Raw genomic sequence first — 22,731 nt, 5'->3', positions numbered from 1 at the left:
ACAACACGTGGAGATATTTGGAGCTGTTAGTCGAGCGGATCAGTCAGAAATAAAACAGGGAGGAAGAGTAGAAGCAGAAACAGCCACAGTGATGATGATGTTTGATGAAGAGCTGCAGACGACCAGCACACCTCCAACAGGTAAACTACTTATTTAACTTTGCTGCTGTGTGATGGAGTCATGGCTCAGCGTGGAGCAGACGACCATATAAAGAAATCCTGTTGGAAAGCGTTGAGAGCAGAGCTGCTGCTTCCTGCTCACAGCGATTACTGCTACATACGTTTACCTCGTTCTTTAACACGTCGGCCATGTTTTAAATCAACATCCGTCACTGTGACTTTATATATATGACTGAAAATAAGGAAAAGCATCATGTCGCCTTTAAGGAAAACATTTCTCAAACTGTCCCCCTGACCCCGCCAGACTCTGTACAAACTGTGATAGATTTTGCTCTGCAGTGATAAAAAACATGTCTCTCAGACATCATATGGCCTCTCTTCCTCCTCCTCCTCTTCCTCCTCTTCTTCAGTCTTCTTGGTGAAAGCAGACGACAGCTCCTGCAGGAGCAGCTCCTGCGACGGCGTGCAGACTCCCTGCAGCTGCTGCCTCCTGCCGGCTGCAGGCTGCTGCGGAGCGTCTGAGTCCGGTTCTCCGTCACCTCCGACACCACCGCTCAGCTCCGGAGCGTCCACAGAGCCGCCGACGCTCCGGACCGGGTCGGGGACAGCGAAGTGGTCCTGACGGGCCGTTTCCACCGGAACCAGTCTGAGCGGGAGGCGGTCCAGGACTTCCTGAGTCTCTGCTGCGCTGCCGGACAGGAAGCTGGTCTCCAGAGATTTGAGGACCTGCAGACCGAAGTCGCCGACCTCCTCGTAGAGCGGCTCAGGAAGGTCTGGAGACTCTGAACGCTCCTCGAACGAGTCCTGCTGCACCTTCATGGGCTGAACAGACAGAGAGAGAAAGTTAGCATTCAGTTAGGCTGCTTTACATCTGGCATTAACATCTCAGGTGATCCAATCACAAGTGGACAGCTCTAAGTACAGGTGTGAACGCACCCAAGACACATTGAGATCTGATCAGTCAGACCACATTCGGAGGTGGTCTGGGCCGCCTTCATTTAGCAGTAAACGCAATGCATCCTGGGCCTCATTGAAGGACGCCTACTCAACTGACATCCTCTATGGCCCTGTTTACACCTGCGTCCTGAGTGACCACTTGTGATCGGATCTCACTTCCCCGCTCTATATGCAAATAAACACCGACATCGTTTACGTTTTCAACAGAGACACTGTGCGCATTTATGGCATAACTGCATTGATTATTTAAATCTCTGACACGCCGACAGGATCTAATGTTAATTAATGTTCAGTGTTCCTCTACACATCCAACAGATCAGCTGTTACACACACAGTCCAGGTTCATACTGTAAAGCAGTCGTCCTCCTGATAAATCCTGAGCTCATTATATTTAGCAGCAAAACTAAAAACTGTGGTTATCAACTTGACAGGACAGAAGAAACTATCCAGCTACGTTTAGAGACAGACAAGCGAAAAGTTAATGGTTTAATTTCTATTCTAATTGTCGATTTGAAAAGGGAAACTGGTTGGAGGAACGGGAAAAACAGGAAAACACGGGAGGTGGATTACATTTTTAATTCACATGAAAAACAAAATAATTTGTTGATCCTGTTATCAAACAAGTTGAACAGCTTTGGACAGAGGGTCCTGTGTCCAGTGACGTCAGCTCAGTAGGTGGTCCTTCAATGTGGCCCAGGATGCATTGCGTTTATATTACTGAAAGAATGTGGCCACATGCGGCCCAGACCACCTCCCAATGTGGTCTGAGTGATCGGATCTCAATCCGTCCTCAACGCGTCTCGGGTGCGTTTACGCCTGTATTTAGAGCTGCTGTCCGCTAGCGATCGGATCACCTGAGATGGATGTTAATGCCAGGTGTAAACAGGACCTATTTTCCCGCAGACTAGACACAGGAAGTGCACTGCAGCCTCCCGGTCCAAAGCTGTTCAACTTGATTGATAACAGGATAAAGAAATGCTTTATTTAGTTTTTCCATTTTTCATGTGAATTAAATAAATCCACTTCCTGTTTTTCCTGTTCTAACCCGTTTTCCTCTTCAAATCGGCAGTTGGAATAGAAATTAAACCAGAACTAGAAAATAACTTGTCTTTAGCTTGTCTGTCTGACAGAATATTCTGTTTCTCTTGAATAGAGCAAATCAATATGACAGACATTTGATCTTCATGAGGGGGAACAAAACATTGTATATTTGTTGATCCTGTTATCAAACGAGTTGATCACAGCTTTTGACGGAGGGAAGCCCCGGTCCTCCCACCGGGTCAAAACAACAATGAATTTGGTCTTTGCAAAGGGAAATGATGTCTGTGTTTATTTACATACAGCGTGAGATCCGATCACAAGTGGTCACTCAGGACGCATGTTAATACCAGATGTAAACAGGGTCTGAGTCAGCAGAGACGGACATAATCTGCCTCGGACATCAACATCAAACGACATTTATTTTAATAACATTATTGATGATTTTATTTGCTGCTGATGTTGAGCTGAAAGTTTATTTAATAAAGGTTATAAATGGAACTCAAGTACAGTATTTTCTGTTTTATAGAACCTTGAGTCCTCATGGTTCTCATGTTCAGCTGAAATCTAGTTGTTTGTGTGATCTACAGGAAGTCGTTACATACGACTCTTCACTGGCAGCAGTTTAAATAAATCACATTATTTTACTTTGATTGCACTTTTTCCCAAATTCCTGCAATTTTACCGCAAACAGAGACATAAAACATCACAAACTGTATCACAATTTTTGAGGAAAGTCGCTGCAAAATCAAACATTTTTGTCCTCAATAATCACTCAGAGATCCTTGAAGGGACTGAAATACTCACAAAGTACATGGAGAGAGTCCGTCTGTCATGTAGTTTCCTCTGCAGAGAGAAGAAAACATGAAGCATCTGATCACTTATTGGAAATTCTCTTTTTATTTCATTCTGCATCTGAAGAGATAAAGACTTGACTTTTATAGTTTTTCAGCTAATTTCTGTTTAATTTCTTGTTCTAAATTTTTGTTTTTAATATCTAAAGAAGACAAACAGTAAACCAGCTCAGCTCCAGAAGCACAGCTCACAAAGTAAAACAGAAATCAGTCTGAAATCTGAAACTTGTTTCAGGGATTTTCTAAAAACTAAACTATCATCAGCATCATGAAACCAGACAGACAGAAGCAGCTAACTGTTCGTATTCCATTTATGAAAATATGTTGAATTAGTGGAAACAGATCATTTTATAAACTTTATTTATAACCTCATGGAAGCAAACTTTGTGAAAAGTTAGAAATGATAAAAATTAAGAACAGTCATGATAAGTGAAAACGATCAGATACTAAGAATCTCAACAACAAACCAGGAGAGAAATCATCCTTCTACCTTCCCCATTAGGTAGTAGCCCCCAAAAGAAGAGGAAGAATTAAGTCAATTATCTCTACAAATCCTTATGTTTTCTATTAATCAACTGACCTTCTTTCATATATAATTAAGAATCTGAATTTGATCAGCAGTTAGTCTGTCCAACCCTCTGTGGTTCATGGTTTCCTCTCCAGAGGAAGAATCCTGAACATCTCAGACTCTGTTTCACTATATTTTACCTGCAAGCAACAAACGTTTCCCCAAAAGTCTCATTCAATGTATTTAGGTCAAATGTTCCCTTATTAACATAGAGGAGAAGAAGGGATGAGGAGCTTTTATGAACAATGTATATACCCATCAAACACGCCCACTGTGGGTATGTGTGGGTTTACTGGGGGGCAGTGTGGGCAGGGCAAACCCACACTAATCCCACGTGGGCCCCATGTGGGTTTTCTGAGCCTTGAAGAAGAGACAGAAGTACCGAATCATCGGAAAATTTCACCAGATAGCTGCCTTCTCTATGAGACCTGCAGCTATCTGTGTACAGGATAAAGAGAAGGGGTGACAAAACACAACCCTGCTATGTTTGAAGCCAGTGGATCCGACATAATTAAAGTTTTGATCTGCTGCAACAGTTAATCTGCAGTATATGTACAGTTCAAGTGTATTTGAAGAGGATTATATGTGTATCTACTGCTTATTTTTCTGTTCTTGGATGTTAGAATGCAAGAACATGTTTTTGTTGTTTGTGATGGTGGATTGTGCTGTAAGGTAGTTTTTTAGTTTTGAGCGCGTACGTACAGCGAGTAACATGAACATTGTTTAAAGGTGCAACAAACAACATTCAGCCTCGTTAGATGTCAACAAACAACTATTTGATATGTAAAGATAAAGCGTTGCAGAGCGTTGACTGTTATTTGTAAGTATTTGTAGTGTTGTAGATGTTGTTTCTGGGTTGACAGGATCGGGGAGTTGGGGGAAGTGTTACTGTCAGTATATTTTAGTTTTGTGTTATATGTTTGGTGTTTGTTGGTTCACTATGGAAATAATAAAATATACTATAAACAACAAACTATAAACATCAGTCTGACCAGCGTCTGATTGGCCGACAGCATGCTGTTGTTGCTCTCGTCTCCTCTGATGGGGACGAGCGGCATCGTGCCGAACTTCTGCTTGGAGATGTCGGAGGAGGAGTGACGGCGCAGCACCGGAGGACCCGGGTCATCGTTCTGGAAAATCACCAAAACACACGAGAGTCAGCAGCGTCCTGACGGGACTTCATGTTTCCCACAGACTGAAATCTAGATTATTACAGACTAAGATTTCTCCTCTCGCCTGTCAACTATAAGAAACATCTGTTTGGGGGGTTGTCATGGAGACGACTACTCTGAGTCAAACCGACCTGAGCCTTGAGGAAGCTGGTGATCCAGTCCCACAGGTCGGCCTCACAGCTGCAGCACAGGTAACTGAGAGAAGAGAGACACGTCCAAATACTCACCAGAGCAGCGAAAAACACAATAAACAAAAACAATATTTCCTCCTTGTTTGTTTGTTAAAATATCCTGTAACTGTATATATTTGTGTAAATTCTTCATATCCACCTGACTCACTAATGTACAGTGTATTATAGCATATTAACATCATAGTACTCAGCAAATAGTATATTATAGTTTTCTATCTATGTAGAAACTACAGTGGTCAGCTGTTTTAGGAAATGACTTTGTAAAGATTTAAAGGAACCAGTGAGTTTGTATCTGAGAGCCACAGACAGAGAAGGAGGAAAGTATGTTGTCTTGTCTGTGTTGACAGTAGAGTACTGAACTCAACAGTTCTCTGAAGAAAAGAAACAACAACAAGCAGTAAAACAGCATCCTGTCTGCTGTATCATTTAAATAACATTTACAAAGTCTGATTATGTACAGACGATAGTGAGATTTACGTCCACATTTGCGGAATATAAAATTCTTTCCATCCTGCTGCTGTTGTGTGAATATCAGCAGATAAACAGTCGGCGCCGTTAAACCGTCGCAGAAGAAGAAGAAACAACGAGATGACGTCATTAAAACAGTCAAAACATGACGGAGATATGACGTTTCTGTTAGTTTCATGTGTCGATGTGAGGAAGGTTACAGCCTCCTCATCATCGCTCCACACAGATCTGACGTTGACGTTTAAGTCACATGATTCATGACGTCATCGTTTATTCACTGCTGCTGTTAAACCTCAGACGAGCATAAAACGACATATTTTTCCTTTTTTTTTATGCACAAAGTGAAAATGCAAATCAACACTAATAGTGTGTTGTGTGACATCAGAGGGTTAAAAGGTCAGAACACTGAGATACTTACAGCTGGTGTTTATCTGATATCACTGTGAAGCCCCACCTGCAGGTACAAACAGACTATTAATAACTATTTTATGATACACATGATATTATTGATCACTTCCTCCAGGAAATTAGGATTCTTGTGATGTTGTGATCGCAATAATAAACACAAATTCGAGAAATCCACTTTAAATTTTGCTGAGTTTTCACATTTTGACAGTGAGTGACTGATATCAGCTGACTGTCGTCAACACATTCCTACTTATGAAGCGTCTGACCTCTGACCTCAACCTCCTCCATTCATGATGTCACAGTTCACACCTGCAGGCTCTGGATTGAAACAAACACATTTGTTGTGTTTCCTGTCGTAACTCTGCTGTCAAACAAACCAGCTGATGAAGCAACATGAAGTCAGTTTCGTCCAATGTGCTAAAATCCAACGCTGTGACATCATCTCTGAGGTCACTGACCCTTCACTTATCATCACTTCTTTCTTCTTAAAAACACAAACTGCATCTGATAGAATTTGGTAACTGTTCATTAAACACCTTCCAGCTTAAAATTACAAGACAAATGATATTTTCCATCCGTAACATTGCACAGTATCATACGAGTATGAAAGAATGTGAATGAGTGAAAACACACAGGGAGCTTTGATGACATCATTTAGACTCTTTGTTGCTTTTGATCCCTTTTTCCTTATTCCCTCCTCAGTTTAACTGGTTATTATAACTGTTCCTCCGTTTCCTTCTTGTCTTTAGTCAGTTTTTACTGATTGGACGTCACGTTGATCTATAACTGTTTAACTGAGCAATAACTGACTCATTGTCATCTGTACATGAACTAAAATGCTCAATAACAAATATCTTTGGATATGAACCAGCTGCTGACTATAGGGGACTTTATATTAGTACTTATACTTATATTATAGTGTAACTTTACTGAATTAAATGGATGGATCTATAATATTCCTGCTGGTATCTGAAGGTCAGAAAGATTAAAACAGGATGTGACATCAACTCCTACAGCGGCTGAGTACATAGTCCCAAAATATGAAAAAATAGATTTACAATAAACAGAATGAGTCTGTGAGCGTTGAGCGAGTCGTTACAGGTCGCTGGTAAATCCAGCTGAGGATCTCTTTAAAGTTTCAGTGTCCTCTGATCAACATATTGATATGCATATGTGCCTTTCTTTGCCCTGAGTTTCACCTCTCAGGCTACATACAGGCTGCATGTAGCCTGAGAGGAACCTGCAGACAAAACTCAGGGCTGAAAAATGATTTAATCTACGTTTTTATAGTCAATATTTTCTCAGATGCTGGAACTAAACATCAAAAAAAACAAGAGTTACAACAATTTAAATAGTATTTCATATATACTGTATATAGTATATCTATATAGAAATATATAGAATTTAGTTAGATGACACTTGTTATGGAAAGCATCATCATAATTTGTTATTTGCTAGATTGATATAAATGTATATAAATGCAGGAAATAGCTTTCATATACGTTCAACTAGTGAAAGCAAACATACGCTGTTCTGTTCCCTACAGACCAGAAAACAGATGACATGTTTAAATCATCCTAAAGCTTCATCACTGTCTCTACAGCTCCACAATATTCCTACTGTGTAAAGTTAATCAATATATGATTGATTGTTTTCACCGTCTGCTCAGAGTGTTTTTCAGAGTTTGAGCTTCATGTTACCTTGTTGGAGCTTTCAGCTTCCTGCGGATGCCGATGTAGATCTTCATGGACTTCAGAGCCCACTCCTTCTCTGGTTTGATGCTCTGCACAACAACACAGAATATCAATAACTTCCACCATCAGAAATACTACACAATGCTGTTTTGTTTTGTTTGTATTGTTTAGTTTTGTGTATTATCGGGCTGCTCTGGCTGTTGGAGAACCTCTCTGATGTGAAACCAGTAAAACTGCACTTCTTGTTTTCACTGAACAGTCTAACAGGCGGTGAGCAGGTAGAAGTATTGATCTGCTAACAGCTGCTTCATGTCTGCATCCATTTATATCTGACTGTGGGAGTGAAAATGAGGCTTGTGCACCTGATCTCAGTTTCATAAAACCACAAACACTGTGAACACACACATTCATAAATCTGACAAAAACAATGTGTCTGTATATTTCTGGCTTTGTGTGCAGACGGTTAACATTTGACTTTTACACGTCTGACATTTTACCTTCTTGTCTTTGAGCAGCAGCAGTTTGTGCTCTTTGATCTGGAACGTTCTCTCCTGGAACTTGTTCCCCTGAAGCAGCTTCGGAGGTTCCTCACGACACTTCAACAGACCGATCTTCATGATCTCACTCTTATACGCTGACACACACACACACACACACACACACACACACAGGTCAAATATGACATTACTGTGTATCTATGTGTGTGTTAAGGTCATTCCCTGGTTGTAACACTAGGTGGCGTATTGGACAGCAGCATATGGAAATGCATATGTAGAAGAAGAGGTCATCACTCCTCAGGTGTGCTGCTTACCGGGAGAAGCACACAGTTTTCTGACCGCCCTTTAGAGGCTAATCTTTAAGCCTTTTTTGTTTGTTTTCATGCAAGTTATAGGTGTAAGTGTGTGTATAGCAAAGGCTTTATTGGTACACGGTGGTAAATAAATACATCTTAAGCACAAGTCAGCAGATGTTTGATTTACTACATGGAGCTGCCGCATGACGACGCGTCAATTACATATCTCAGTAACAGCCCCTCACTGTGGCTTAGGTTTTTTTTGTTTGTTGAAATCAAGTCACTACAGTCTGTTAGAGACCAAGCCCCCCAGGAACAGCATCACATTAATATGACATAGTGGTCAAACTGTGTAATTACAACTTCTGGATCCGTCATGTGACAAACACTGGCCCAAAAAGCTTTTTTCCCCATAAACAATCATGGGAAAAAGAGCAGCTGTTAAACAGTGAATACATTTTTTTTGAGTGTCACAACTCCTGTGACATGATCCAGTCGGTCTGATAACGTTTGTGAAATCTAGAAGAGCAGCATGAATAAGTTAGAGGACAACCTACCAGAAGTCTCTTCTGAGCATGCTCTATGGACCTGACAGTTCAGGAAGTGAGAGCAGCATCCAGGTCATTTCTATACAGCAGGAAGCTGATTTTTTGTCTTCATGCGCCATCTTTGAATGCGGTATGCAGTTCTCATCATACATCCATGTTACATCCATGGTTTGGTTATAATGTCCGTCCACAACCAGGAGTTCAGATACTGAGGAACATAACAGCGTGTGAGGTTGTGTGTGTGTGTGTGTGTATATACTCAGGTGTGTTGGACCTACAGGTGAGGATGTTGATTCCTTCTCCTTTAGGAACCCTCTTCACCACCAGGTAGGCCGAGCTCGGGTCGGCCATCTTGCACCACTGCAGCGCCTGCTCCAGGACTTTCTCTTTGGGGTGTAACGGACGCTCTGAAACAACAAAACAGCAAAAACTAAAGTCTGGGAAGAGTTTTATGTTTCCCAGGAAACCTGAACTCCACACTGAGCTCTCTAAAACTGATCAGACCGCTCTGTGCTGTGAACAGGTGAACAGGTGTACAGGTGTACAAGTGAAGAAGTGAACAGGGGAACAGGTGTACAGGTGAACAGGTGAACAGGTGTACTGGTGTACAGGTGAACAGGTGTACAGGTGGACAGGTGTACTGGTGTGCAGGTGTACATGTGAATGGGTGAACAGGTGTACAGGTGTACAGGTGTACGGGTGTACAGGTGAACAGGTGTAGTGTGACTCACCCAGCTGTCCATCCTCGATGGCCTCAAACGTCATCCAGACGTCTTTGTCTCCGGCTGGGACGTTCCTCATATAGAGAACCTGATTGGTCAGCTCCTCAGCACACATGGTGGGAGACACCTGCAGGGGTCAAAGGTCACAGACTGTCACACCTGAACATTCACTGGTCACATCAGACACTTAACGTTATGTTAAAGACTTACTTTGAGAGTAATGCAGCAGTCTGGTATCTTCATCTCCAGATAAACTTCAATGATCAGATCACCGGCCTGAGACAGCTGCACACAAATCAATCAATGAAAACCTGACCACCTTAAACCTGACGTATTACTACTTATTAACAATTTATTACAAACTTATAAACAACTTATTACTTATTACTAACTCACTCACTAATTTGATACTTCTGACTAACTTAATACCAACTTATCTGAACTTAAAAACGTAAAAATACATCTTAGTATGACCACATTACTAATTTATTACAACTTATGACTGTTTTTACTACCTCATTACAACTCATTACCTCCTTTATACCTATGTATGACTAACTTAAAACAACTTACTGAAGAGTTATTACTAACTTATTACTGACCATAATCAATCAAAATATTATTTACTAAATGCAGTCACTCCAGAAAAATACATCAATATAAACATACAGGATATAAAGTCTACAGTGATGCTGCCTTCAGTGACTCTGGAACAGTCTGAGAATGTGCACCTCACTCAAAAATATTAATACATTTATTATTATTTACTATTAATTTTATTTGTCTCATTTTGATCTCTGCTGAGTGTTTAATGCATCTGTCTCTGTGTTGTTTTTATCTTGTGTGCACATTTTATTGCATCTGTTTGTATGAAATGTTCTGTATAAATAAAATGTTGCTGTTGTCTGTAGTTGTGTTGTGTACCTGAGTGTCCTTCCAGGTGGTGATGAGGCTGATCTCCAGCTCGATCTGAGTCTGATGTTCCTCATCGATCTGTAACAAACACACATGAACTGTTTGTTCAGATTTCACGACACAAAGGAAATCTGAATCTGTCCAGTCTGAGTTTTACTCACATCAAAGACGTACAGGTAGTTGTCTATCAGATCCTCCACGATCTTCACCTCGTGTTCTCCTTTCCCGTCAGTCTGGAACAGACTGGGAGCGAACAGCAGCGACAGGTTCTTAGTGCACATCTGGTTCAGACTGGCACACTTCTGCACCCTGAGAGAGAGGACGTCACATCACTTAAATTTGTGTCATAATAATTGAACACAGTCAAACCATAAAAAAATCAATTGAAAGTGAAAAATATCAAAGATTTCAGATTAGAATAATCTCCACTTTTCCTTCACTGGTCAGATTTCTCGTTTGTAGTCACTTTTTCAGTTCCGCTGCTGAACGTTTCAGTTTCAGTTCAGAAATTTTTAATTTCAGTTATGACACAAAGCTCTCATGTGGGCGGGGTTACTGTGCTGCGTCCCCATTGGCCAATTACTTTTGAAGGGACAGGTCAATGGTAAGATTTACTACTTGTTGCACTTCCTGACCATTGACCTGTCCCTCCAAAAGTAATTGCCCGATGGGGACGCAGCACAGTAACCCCACATGAGAGCTTTTTGTCAGAACCAAGCGACAACAACCACGGCTTGAAGCCAATGCAGAAGTCCCTTAAAGTGCAATACCACTGATGGTTACTGCCATTCAACTTCTCTCATGAAATACTGAGTCAATATGATTTTCAACGAGTCATTCTGGTCTCAATCGCTAAATTCAGGCCCTCTAATAAGTTTGCTGGTGGTCATTTTGTAAATTATTGCTCCATTAATAAGATATAAAGACGATTAGCAGCTTAGATGTCTGCTGTTTGAGCTTTGATCGACAGCTGTGATTGACAGTTTGCTCCCTGGCTCCAGGATTCACACTGAGTCGGACTATTGTTGCAATATTTCACCAACTTTAATGTGACTTGATAACGATACCTGTCGTGTTAGTTAGCTAATGTTAGCACAAGTCTGCAGCGCTTGGTATTTCCAGTAAGCTAGCGTTAGCTGTAGCCCGAGGTAGCGGGGCGTATTTCCATAGCGTGAAAGGCAACACCCTGAATTCCTTATTTGGAAGGTCCTGGTTCCAACAGAAAAGATGGCGCCGACCATAAGCTGCAACTCTGGGCTTCAAATCGGTTCTAATGCAAACCAACAGGTGATGTCACACCTCGCTGCGTCAATCTTTATATACAGTCTATAGTCAGAACTGAAAAATTAAGCAGAGAAATTGAAAATGTCAACACAATTGATTAATTAAGGTTTTCACTCTTGTATAGTTTTATTCTAAGTTCTGAGGTTTGATGTCATTTTTTGCTTTAAACATATTTTTATTCCTTTCAATCAATTTTTTTTTTGCTTGATTCTTGGGAGATTTTGTTCAATTATTATGAAACAAATGTAATCCCATATTTCTGCTACCAGTACCAGCACTGCTGTTTCTGTCAGCTCACCTGTACAGGTGGCTGATGAGAGCCGCCAGAGTCGTCCTGTTGACACGAGGAAGACTCCGGATGATCTCCTTGTAGCGATCGAACCTCTGGCTCTTCTGGGGGATTTCTGAGGAGGGAAACAGGACAGTCTATAAGGTAAACACACCTGCAGATGTTTGCAGCTGCTTCATAAACACACAGGTTTTTTTTATATTTAGTGGCATGTTTTATTATGTATTTAAACTCTGTTAAAGGACCAGTGTGGCATCTAGGGGTGCTGATTGCAACCAGGCCCTTTCTAGAGCCGGTGTTTGGTTTGTCCATTCTGGGCTACTGTAGAAACATGGTGGGCTCCGTGGAAGAGGACCCGCTCCCTCTGTAGATATAAAAGGCTGGAGCACTACTGGGAAGCTACAGAATGATATAAAAACCTCAAAAAAACAAAAAATAACATTGTATGTAAGTTACTGATTGAATAAAAATTATATAAATAAATAATGTTGATATTAATAACTGATGATGAGCAAAATTAGACTTTCTCAGCAAACAAATAAAGTTACAAATCTGCTGCCTGCAGCCATCAGCATCTCAGAGATTGTTGCCATTTCTTCATTGCTGAGACTATTTATATGCGTTCTGGCGTGGTCGGCTGTGCTACACAGGTCGCAGGTCGCAGTGAGGGGTACATGTCTGGATATGAACCCTGACACTAGACTGTGGTGTAAAGGAAAGTGGACTCACTGGCGGCCTCCTGCCACAGTGGGTGGAGGTCTGCCATGAAGATTGGGTCTTCGATCTCTCTGAAGAACCTCTTCAGGACGTCCGTCACGTCCTCGATGAAGTGGTCTCCGATCCGCAGTTTGACGTTTCGAGCATCTTTACGAAATTCTTCCATCAGCAGTTTGATCCTGGATTTGGCTCCGTTCTTCCTGTAGATCCCCTCGTGACCCAGACCTGCAGGCGGCAAAACGAGGAGCTTCAAGACGCTGTTAAGCTGCACAGATTTGATTTGATGTAAAGATGTAAAACGTGAGTTATGGCCACATGTTCCTCGTTGTTCTCCTCCTCCTCACCATACTGCGTGATGAAGGCGATGCAGCTGTCCACGATGATGGGGATGTCGTTTCTGCTCAGCTGCTGTTCTCTCAGAGTGTTTCCTTTACCGCCGGCTGCTCGCTGGATGTCCGAGTACCACAGAGAGAAATCTGTCCGACCGATCCCCTGCAGGTGGAGAGTCCTGACGGGTAGACGACACCAAACCATGAAGAAAAACTCAAACCAAAACCAACTGAAGTGACATTCAGCAGAAAACCTCTTTGTCTCACCTTCCCTTCTCGACTAAAACCAGGATGTCTTTCTTCTCGTGGTTCTCGGTCTCGGAGGTGATACCTTCAACACAGAAAGAGAGTTTTTCTCAATCAATCAGACATAATGATCAGCTGTTTTTTGTAGACAATGAGCAGGACTGGACGGGGACACTGACTGAGCTCCTGCAGGCGGTTCAGGTTGATGATGTCCTCCGCGGCTCCGTCGTGGCGGGGACAGATGAAGAGGTTGGACTTCTGCAGGACGAAGTAAGCCTCCTTCCATTGCTGAGGGTCTAGCATGGCTCTGTACCGCAGCAGGCCAACGCGCTCAAACTCCCGAGTCAGCAGGCAGTGGCAGCTGAGCGGCGTTGCAGCCTAAGGACGTCAGAGATACGTTTAGTAAAGATAAAAATATCACAGTAGAAGAATCAAAACTGTAAAAACACTCTTTTATAAGTAAAATTCCTGCATTCAAACTGCAACTGTCAGTGTCAGTGTTAAATTATTTAGCAATAATAGAAACTCACTGCTCCCAGTTCAGATAAATACATCAAGTATGAAGGAATCTTTCTAAAAAAAATTGGTAATTTGAGAGTTGATGTAATATTTTCAGAATGAAGTTATGAAGATTTGTGAGAGAGACGTCATAATATTTCAGTGAATAAATCTGTTGATATGATAACATTAATGCTGTAATATTGATATATTTTTCTCAAAATATTTTAACTTTATTCTCAAAATCGTACATTTTTCTGCAGCTTTGATACTGAGTCTGTTTGTCTTACTGAGGTGAAAAGACAAACAGATGTTAAAATGTTTAAATATATTTTCCTAAAAATATAATTTTCTAAAACGTTACAGTTGATAGTCCTCTCCATTATAATTCTAACAAACAAACATATATCAGACTTTTCTTCTGACCTGAGTCAGTGGTTCCATCTATATAAAGCAATTTAAAATATGTTTTAGTTCCTTTTGCACTAAAATAGAAACAGTGAGTTAATTTAAAAAATGCCCCAAAAGTCATATTAACATAATTTCAACAAATATACATTGAATGATATGAGATTTATCACACTGACAACAGTTAATAATTGTAAAATCGTATAATTATCTGGTTCATATCATATCTCTCTGGTAGAGTTCAAACTGTTGTTGCTGAAGGTTTCAAAACAAGCACCCAAACTACTGATTAAGGTGTCCCCCAAGGATCAATATTAGGCCCCCTGCTATTTACTCTATACATAAATAACATGTATTTTCCAACTCAGTACTGTAATGTCCATCTTTATGCAGATGATACCATCCTGTACCACAAACCAACCAGGCCTCCTCTAGGTTACAGACCTCTCTCTTTAACTTAAGGCTGGTTCTAAACTCTAAAAGGACTAAATGTTCGTGACCCGTAGATGTTCCCACACCTATCCAGGCTCTAAACGGAGAGCACAGTGCAGCAAATAGTCAGGACTTTGGTTAAACATGTTAGACTTGTTTCTCTTTTCAAAACAGAAACCAGATACAATCTATCATATGGGTTGGCTTTAAAAGTTCCTCATACAAAATCTGAACTGGGACGCACTGGTTTCCAGTAAGACCTCACCACTGGAATGAGTTGCAGCACAGCTTTAAGTTAGAGACACCCTTACCATTGAGGGACTTTAAGGTTTTACTGGCTGATATCTCTTATCATGTTTGTGATTGTTTTAATGAGTGTGTCTCTGAGTGTGTGATGATTGTTTTTTTATCTCATTGTGATCTCAGTGAGATTTACTGAATATATAAAGACTACACTAAACGACTGAGTAACTCATGAAACAGCAGATGAAGCAGGTCATGATGAATCAGGACAGTGTCTGAGTTGAAGTTAGTTCAGACCTTCCCGATGGCTTTGGTCCAGCTGTGCAGAGCGTCGGCCGTCTCCAAACCAAACTGATAAAGTTTATCTGAGGTCAAATACAACTCGAAGGTGTAACGAAACCTGACAGCAGGAGAAGAAGAAAGAAGTTCAGCAGATATCTCACCTTCAGACGATAAAGAGACCAATGCATCAAATAATTTAAGTAATCAAATACAACGAGTGAGAGAACAGATAAATGGGGCGTGTACCTGTCGATGAAGCCGTTGTTGTTGTTGTTGGAGGAGTCAGGTCGGGTGATTCCCAAACATACGATGTCTTTAATGCTGATCTGCATGCAGGGATCACCTGATCGGTCCGACTCGTAGAACAGCAGAGACTGATCCACCGAACACCAGAACTTCTGGAAGTCTGACACACAGGGCGACACATTTTCATCATTGCATCTAAATAATCTGCTGCTTCTGTTTCTGTGTTCACAGGAAGTGTTCAGCTGCTCGTTTATCTGAGTTTTAGGTGGAAAATAAAAGTTCACTTTAATCCTTTAATCCTTTAAACCAGAGCGAGCTGACACCTTCCTCCTCCTCCTCCTCCCGCCTACCTTCTCGTGTTTTTCTGGACAGCGTTCCTCTGTTGACGGTGTTGGACTTGTAAAGGTAACCAGAGTGCAGGACGGTCTGCATGATCTCATCGTACACACCTGGATCTGATGGAGGAATAGAAAACAATAGAATAGAATAAAAGACACACACACACACATATATGTGGCGTGAAATAAACTGTCATGTAAACGTTACTGAACTCTACTCTTACATGTCACTCACAGTAACTCTGAGTCACGTACAGAGTAGAGTTGGTCAGAGTAGATCAGAGCAGAGCGGAGGGCAGTACAGTAGAATAGAGTAGAGTAGATTAGATTACAGTAGAGTGGACACTGATCTTCCTGATAAATAGAGTAGAAGCAAAGTGGTATCAAGTATATTAATAATGGTGATATCAATGTTGATATTATTTTCATTAGTTCAGTTTGTCTTGAATGGAAGTTTCTCCATAAATGTCCAACAAAAGTGAAACTTCCTCGTCTCTCCGTCGACCCCCGTCGCTGTTGTCCTCCATGTTTATTGTTACCGTGCTGTGAGGCGCAGACACTGAATGATGACGACAGGCGATATGTGCAGAGAAGTGAGACGTTAAAAAAAAAACAACGCATGAAGTCCAATCTGAGCGTTCTGACAGCAGTCGCACAGCCAGAGTTCGGATATCAATCAGACCTGGACCACATATGCAAGTGGACCAGATCTAAAATGAAAACATCAGATTTGGGCCCCTTCAGCCGTATTGTGAACACAGTCGGAGTGTTTCTGCTCACTGAAGCAAACTGTAACCAAGTAAAAGCCTCCCTGCAGGAACCGAGCTGAGAACAGAGCAGCTGCTTCACAAAACCGACCTGAAGTCAGTCAACAAACACAACTAACCTCCAGCTTTCACTCTGCTGAGGAAAAAGTAGAACTGAAGTTATCAGTTCTACTTTTTATTACAGTTATTAATATGATGAAAATATGATTATAACAGTAATAAAGGCTGTTATTTCTGTTTTAGATATATATACATATACGCTCATTATGACTGTTTTAATTATCTTCTATTTCATTTTTTATTTTTTTAACATTTTGAGCTGCATTTTTTTGTATAAAGGGTGCCTTATAAATACATTTCTTTTGCTCCTCCTTGTGTTATTATAGTATTATGTAAATATAGTAAGTAAGAGTATAGAACAGTTGATTACAGACCTGATGCGATGCAGTGATCCAGCAGGTGATGAGGTCGTTGGCAGCCGTTGGAGTCGTTGGCGAGGCGAGCAGACTCCGCCTCCGAGAAAATCTGAGTGACAGTTTTCAGAAGAGTTTGTTCAGAGACGGCCGAACACAAAACCTGCAGGCGGACATAAAGAGAGAGAGACATAAAGAGAGGGAGACATAAAGAGAGAGAGACATAAAGAGAGGGAGACATAAAGAGAGTGAGACATAAAGAGAGTGAGACATAAAGAGAGAGAGACATAAAGAGAGAGAGACATAAAGAGAGAGAGACATAAAGGGAGTGAGACATAAAGAGAGTGAGACATAAAGAGAGTGAGACATAAAGGGAGTGAGACATAAAGAGAGAGACATAAAGAGAGGGAGACATAAAGAGAGAGAGACATAAAGAGAGAGAGACATAAAGGGAGTGAGACATAAAGAGAGTGAGACATAAAGAGAGTGAGACATAAAGGGAGTGAGACATAAAGAGAGAGACATAAAGAGAGGGAGACATAAAGAGAGAGAGACATAAAGAGAGAGAGACATAAAGGGAGTGAGACATAAAGAGAGAGACATAAAGAGAGGGAGACATAAAGAGAGAGAGACATAAAGAGAGAGAGACATAAAGAGAGAGAGACATAAAGGGAGTGAGACATAAAGAGAGAGACATAAAGAGAGGGAGACATAAAGAGAGAGAGACATAAAGAGAGAGAGACAGAAAGATGAGATGGGGATACCTTGGATGTTTTTGAGTCGGGGGGTTAAAATGTCTCTGAGCCTCCAGCTACTTTTATCTTTTCTCTCTGATGTTTTTGTTTCCAACAACATTCAGGTCACTTTAACCAGCCAGCTGATGCCCCACTGCACTCTGGGAAATTCTGCATCCAAACATTGTGCAGCTTTTAAACAAAATGTAAGTAACCTGAACACAGAGAGCTGATCTGATATCAGATCTGTGAGGAGCATGTAGATGTGAGGTAACGTGAGGTCAGAGATGCTGAGGAGATAAACACTGAGTCAGCAGCTTATTGGGACTCAATGGATCAAACTGATAGTGTGAGAGTTATAAATATTCCATAAAAAAGATGATTTCCTAAAACGATCAGCTGCAACCAAGCGGCAACCTCCGGGGCTGTAAAATGAAACCAAAAACTGCAGTTCCTTGAACGACCACTTGAGGGTTAATCCCCATAGACCCCCATGTTAAAATGCCCAACTGTACAGCAGAAATAAACATGTTTACAGCCTGGTACAAACAACGGTTTTGGTCTCTGTAGCTAATTTCTCCTTTCATGACAACTGTACGGGGGGTGAAGTAAGTTTTATTAAGCCATAAAGTTCTGCATAATGAAGGACATGGCTGCTTTGAGTGACACTTCCACCAGCCGCTAGGTGGCTTGTTTCAGCCATTCGGCCCCGCCTCTTTGCCCGTTTTTGATTGGCTGGGAGTTAGGCAGCGTCACGCACTGCCAAGATGGCGACGGCCAGAGCGGCTCGCTTTGAGCTTCAAAACCGCTCTTCAGAAACCAACGGGTGACGTCACGGTAACTACGTCCATATTTATATACAGACTATGGCTGCAACAGAAGAAAGATCTGATTTGCTTTATCAGAGAACAGAAGAAGCACTTCAGAGCAGACTGACATTAAACATGAAAGCTGACCTGAGGTCAGAGGAGCAGAGAGGAGCAGAGAGGAGCAGAGAGGAGCAGAGAGGTCTGAAACGCTCGCAGCTACTGAAGCATTAGAGACTCACTTTGTCTCCTCAACATGAAAGCCTTCTGTTCTCCTGCTCAGAGCTGCTGTTCACAGTAAAACCTGTGTGTTCACATGTGATGGAGGAATTACACCAAACTACATCTGACTAGAAAGTTCTTTTCGTCAGGGTGCAGGTATCAGTATTTCTATTATTTTAGTAGTAACAGCAGAAATGTTTCTGCATTTATGGTAATAGAAATGAAATATAAACATAGAATAGTATCCAGAATTAAATTTGATTAAAGTTTGATGTTTATTAATGATAATAATAATAATAAATTGAGTATATAGAGCAACCTTTCCTAAACAAAACGCAGCTTAATGTGTTTGACAAATTAAAAAAGAAAGGAGCGTCAGACGCACCCTGAGCAGCTCCTCCTGGCTGCTGAATGCAGGATGGGGGAGGCGGTATCGTCCCTCTCTGTATTTCTGAGTGATGAACTCTCTCCGCTGCTCTGCAGACGCGTCACAGTCCATCTCCTCCGACACAGACAGCCGAGCCGCCCAGAACTCGTTGGCCCGGTCGTTCCCCAACATGATGAAGAGCTGACAAACAAACAAACAAACAAACAGACAAACAGACAAAAAGAGGTCTGAGACGAGGCTCATTAACTGAAACATTTCAGATTCACAAAAGTGAAACCTTAAAGAGCAACTTAACATCACAAGTCCTTTACATGGTCCAAAAAAGTATATAATGTTAAATGTGACGCCAGTTACACAAACTACTATCATAGCTGATATCCAATCCAATCCATTAAATGTATTGAATGTCTGTTTCCATCCACTGCCTGTGTGCATATTAGCAGATAAACAGCAGGTGGAGCTAATTCTCCAGTCGATGCCATTAAACCATTAGAGAAAAAACAACAAGATGTCTCTTAACTGCATTTTGAAGTAATTTCAAATCATATAATCTGTGTTAAAATATAAAATCAGACTATAAAAGACCCAAAGCTTCTTTCTAACATGTTGCAGTAAATGACAGTATCATCTGCAGGTGGATATTTGTGTCTGTCTGGCCCCAATGGGGGCAGCTGACCTGGATTACTCTTTAAGACACATCACCTGTGGTGGCCACACACTGATTAGCAACCAGTGCCACCACAAATGTGTGGCCTCTCCCCAGTCCACAGAGTTCCTAGCCATGTGTCTGGATGCCAGAGCAAGAACTTTTTCCCTAACTCCTGGAAGACAGGCCGCCCTCAGGGCTTGTTATCTCAGTTACATTTGGGAGGCAGGGTAACCTGGAGATTGTGCCTCCGCCTCTTGGGGTTGATGGCAGCTACAGTGCACATTGTGCCCCTGCCTCTTCTGAACATAAGCCCAGTGCAGTGCTGCCTCCTGAGACTTGGACTTTGCCCACAGAGAAGTGTGAGAGTGTTGGTGACACACAGTATGTGTGTAGGTCTCTGTTGGTGGGAGCAACCAGCCAGCTTAACGTGGGGCAATGCACTGGGGCTGGCGTTGCATCGCCAGGTGGTGTCATCTGATGCCTCCCTGGTAGGGCAAAGGCAGTAGTGGCCAGTGGTACAGTGGTACTGGCTGGCTCTCCAGGGGGGAACCCCTCCCCGGAGAATAGAGGCTGCATCCAGAGGTTGTAAGCGAGATCTAGGACCGCTTTAGCACAGATGTAGCCAATCTCTTCACCTCCAGGGAGACAGCTCACTCTCCCCTCTTTTTCTCCATGAGGAGTAACAATACTCCCTTGGGCACTGATGTGATGGCATATCCTGTATGCCTCCCCTCCCTTCATCCCCCTGCACCCGCTCCTACAGAGAGTCCAGGTGGAAGAGCCACATCCTGGTGGATGATCTGGTTCTCGACAATTGCACCCCTCCTTCAAGGACGCCCCTGGGAGCTCCCTGTTTGGCAGGACCCCCTATACCAGGCCGATGGGACTCTTTTTCATCCTTTTCCCCAGGGGCTTATGCTTTGGGCCTGGCCCCTGAGAGTTGCTCTAGGAAATGTTGGAGGTGGGCAAGTCTCCCTCAACTTTGAGGGGAATGGTAGCAGCCATTAAGGCAGCCCGTGTTGGGCCTCAGAAACTGGCAGAGGGTTGTTGCAACCTTATTGCTCAGTTTCTTAAAGGTGCTTGTAGGGTTACTCCCTACCACAGAAGGTCTACTGTCCCCCCATGGGATTGGAGGTGGTGCTGTCAGCCTGCAAAATGAGCCATTAGAGCCCCTAGAAACAGTTGGGCTGAAATGGCTTTCTGTCAAGTAGGCATTCTTGTTAGCAATTGTCGGCTAAAAGAATGGGATAGCTCCATGCCCTTCTGGTGCATGAGGAATGGTGCCTCTTCTCGCCGGGCGATGCTGCGGTGGTGCTGTACCTGAACCCTGCATTTGACCCTATGTTGTGGTCCGAATTGCACTCCAGACAGTCTATTGAGCTGCATTCTTTCCTCAGGACAGTGAATCATTGTTGAGTGAGCCTCATGGGCCTTATGGCGAGTTGACCCTCTATCTGAGATTTGTATGGCTGCTTCTTGGTCAACTCCGTCCACCTTTATTAGGTTCTACTGCATGAATGTGGTGGCAGGCACCCCATTCACTGACCATGTGCTGGACTCAGTGCAGTTGGACATGGCCTGACATACCATGCCTCAAGGACCACAGCGCTTCCAAGGATGGACCTCGGCTTGGAGTGATGTCTTTTTCGTTCAGAGCTACTCTTGCAACCTGGCAGGCTAGGTGGCCTTCCACCCATTATGGCTGGCCTCAGTGTTATTTGTTAATAGTTTCTTTGTTTGAGCACATTGGTGATTCTGGTGGTGGTGACGTCTCATTCGAACTCAACTGCCGTTTCAGGATCCTGCAGGAGCAGCTAGGTTTACTTGGTTTCCTTTCAGTGTGTCTTACAGAGTCCCTGTACATATGGAATATGTAGGGTGGAGAGTTAGTCTCAACACGATAGAGAACGGAAGGTTATATTGTAACCCAGGTTCTCTGAGTGGAGAGTATCTCTCCAGCTAGGAGCCGCTCCGAAAATGTTCCAATCAAGGTTAACCGGAGAGGCCACACATGTGTGGTGTTTGTATGACCACTGGTTGCTAATCAGTGCTGGGCCACCACAGGTGATGTGTCTTAAAGAGTAATCCATGTCAGCTGCCCCCGTGGCGGCCAGTCCCTGTACGTATGGAATATGTAGGGTGAAGAGACAGTCTCTGCTCTCAGAGAACCTGGGTTACAATGTAACCTTCGGTTCTATGAATACTGGCTGACCAGGCCGCAGAGAGGACAGGTGTTTCAGGTGTTTCAGGTGTTTCAGGTGTTTCAGGTGTTTCAGGTGTTTCGGGTGTTTCGGGTGTTTCAGGTGTTTCGGGTGTTTCGGGTGTTTCAGGTGTTTCGGGTGTTTCAGGTGTTTCGGGTGTTCCTGGTCTCACCTGGACGATCTCGTTGCTCCAGACACTCGTGTCCAGTTTCAGACTCTGAACTTTAGAAACCATCGTCCCCAGACCTCTGTGCTGCCCTGCACACACACACACACACACACACACACACACACATACACGTAATATTATATCAATAATATAGGAAATCAATATCACTTTATATTCAATGTTCATGTTGCTGAAATCACACAGAAGCAGGACGAACGATTACAAGTTTGATTTTTATTAAATTATAAATCACTGTATACTCGCGCATAATTATTATTGTAATTATTGTTACATTATAATCATATTTTTTAAAAGTATTTTGTTTTAATTTCCCTTTTAACTTTATTTTTTGTAATTTTCATTTAGCATTTTTGTTTTTTTTATAGTCTTGAGACTTAACTTCCAACATGGAGGGTAATAATAATGATAATAATGAGAAACATATATAAACAAATAACATTTGAATTTAAAAATGCATAGTAAATATACTAAATAAATACTACTACTACTGAACAATAATAATAATAATAATAATAATAATAATAATAATAATAACATAATAAAGATAACATATTGAACTTTTTAACTCTATTGTATTGAGGAATTTGGGACTGTAAGGAGTT

At 42.0% G+C, this 22,731-nt stretch overlaps 1 protein-coding gene across 2 annotated transcripts in view; it reads right to left on the bottom strand.

The window, feature by feature from the left end:
• Window positions 1–215: 215 nt before the first annotated feature.
• The window catches only part of arap3 (ArfGAP with RhoGAP domain, ankyrin repeat and PH domain 3), a 53,489-nt gene continuing 30,973 nt past the window's right edge, over window positions 216–22,731 (bottom strand). Inside the window, exons 13-35 of one of the 2 annotated variants that reach the window (XM_044363164.1) lie at window positions 22,112–22,197; window positions 19,087–19,269; window positions 16,961–17,102; window positions 15,772–15,876; window positions 15,422–15,581; window positions 15,191–15,293; window positions 13,492–13,690; window positions 13,334–13,397; window positions 13,082–13,245; window positions 12,750–12,962; window positions 12,030–12,135; window positions 10,609–10,756; window positions 10,457–10,525; window positions 9,743–9,817; window positions 9,542–9,659; window positions 9,089–9,217; window positions 7,967–8,103; window positions 7,476–7,558; window positions 5,786–5,821; window positions 4,840–4,903; window positions 4,529–4,666; window positions 2,922–2,960; window positions 216–941 (exon numbers count right to left, since the gene is read on the bottom strand). In XM_044363164.1, coding sequence (XP_044219099.1) covers window positions 477–941; window positions 2,922–2,960; window positions 4,529–4,666; window positions 4,840–4,903; window positions 5,786–5,821; window positions 7,476–7,558; window positions 7,967–8,103; window positions 9,089–9,217; window positions 9,542–9,659; window positions 9,743–9,817; window positions 10,457–10,525; window positions 10,609–10,756; window positions 12,030–12,135; window positions 12,750–12,962; window positions 13,082–13,245; window positions 13,334–13,397; window positions 13,492–13,690; window positions 15,191–15,293; window positions 15,422–15,581; window positions 15,772–15,876; window positions 16,961–17,102; window positions 19,087–19,269; window positions 22,112–22,197 — 3,026 coding nt within the window. In that variant the 3' untranslated portion in view covers window positions 216–476. The remainder of the gene's footprint in view (window positions 942–2,921; window positions 2,961–4,528; window positions 4,667–4,839; window positions 4,904–5,785; window positions 5,822–7,475; window positions 7,559–7,966; window positions 8,104–9,088; window positions 9,218–9,541; window positions 9,660–9,742; window positions 9,818–10,456; window positions 10,526–10,608; window positions 10,757–12,029; window positions 12,136–12,749; window positions 12,963–13,081; window positions 13,246–13,333; window positions 13,398–13,491; window positions 13,691–15,190; window positions 15,294–15,421; window positions 15,582–15,771; window positions 15,877–16,960; window positions 17,103–19,086; window positions 19,270–22,111; window positions 22,198–22,731) is intronic. The other variant, XM_044363165.1, reaches the window with a different exon arrangement.

Source organism: Thunnus albacares, chromosome 10 (genome assembly GCF_914725855.1).
Source record: "Thunnus albacares chromosome 10, fThuAlb1.1, whole genome shotgun sequence".
NCBI lineage: Eukaryota > Metazoa > Chordata > Actinopteri > Scombriformes > Scombridae > Thunnus > Thunnus albacares.
The sequence above is the reverse complement of the archived record's forward strand: the minus strand, read 5'-3'. Positions and strand labels throughout refer to the sequence as shown.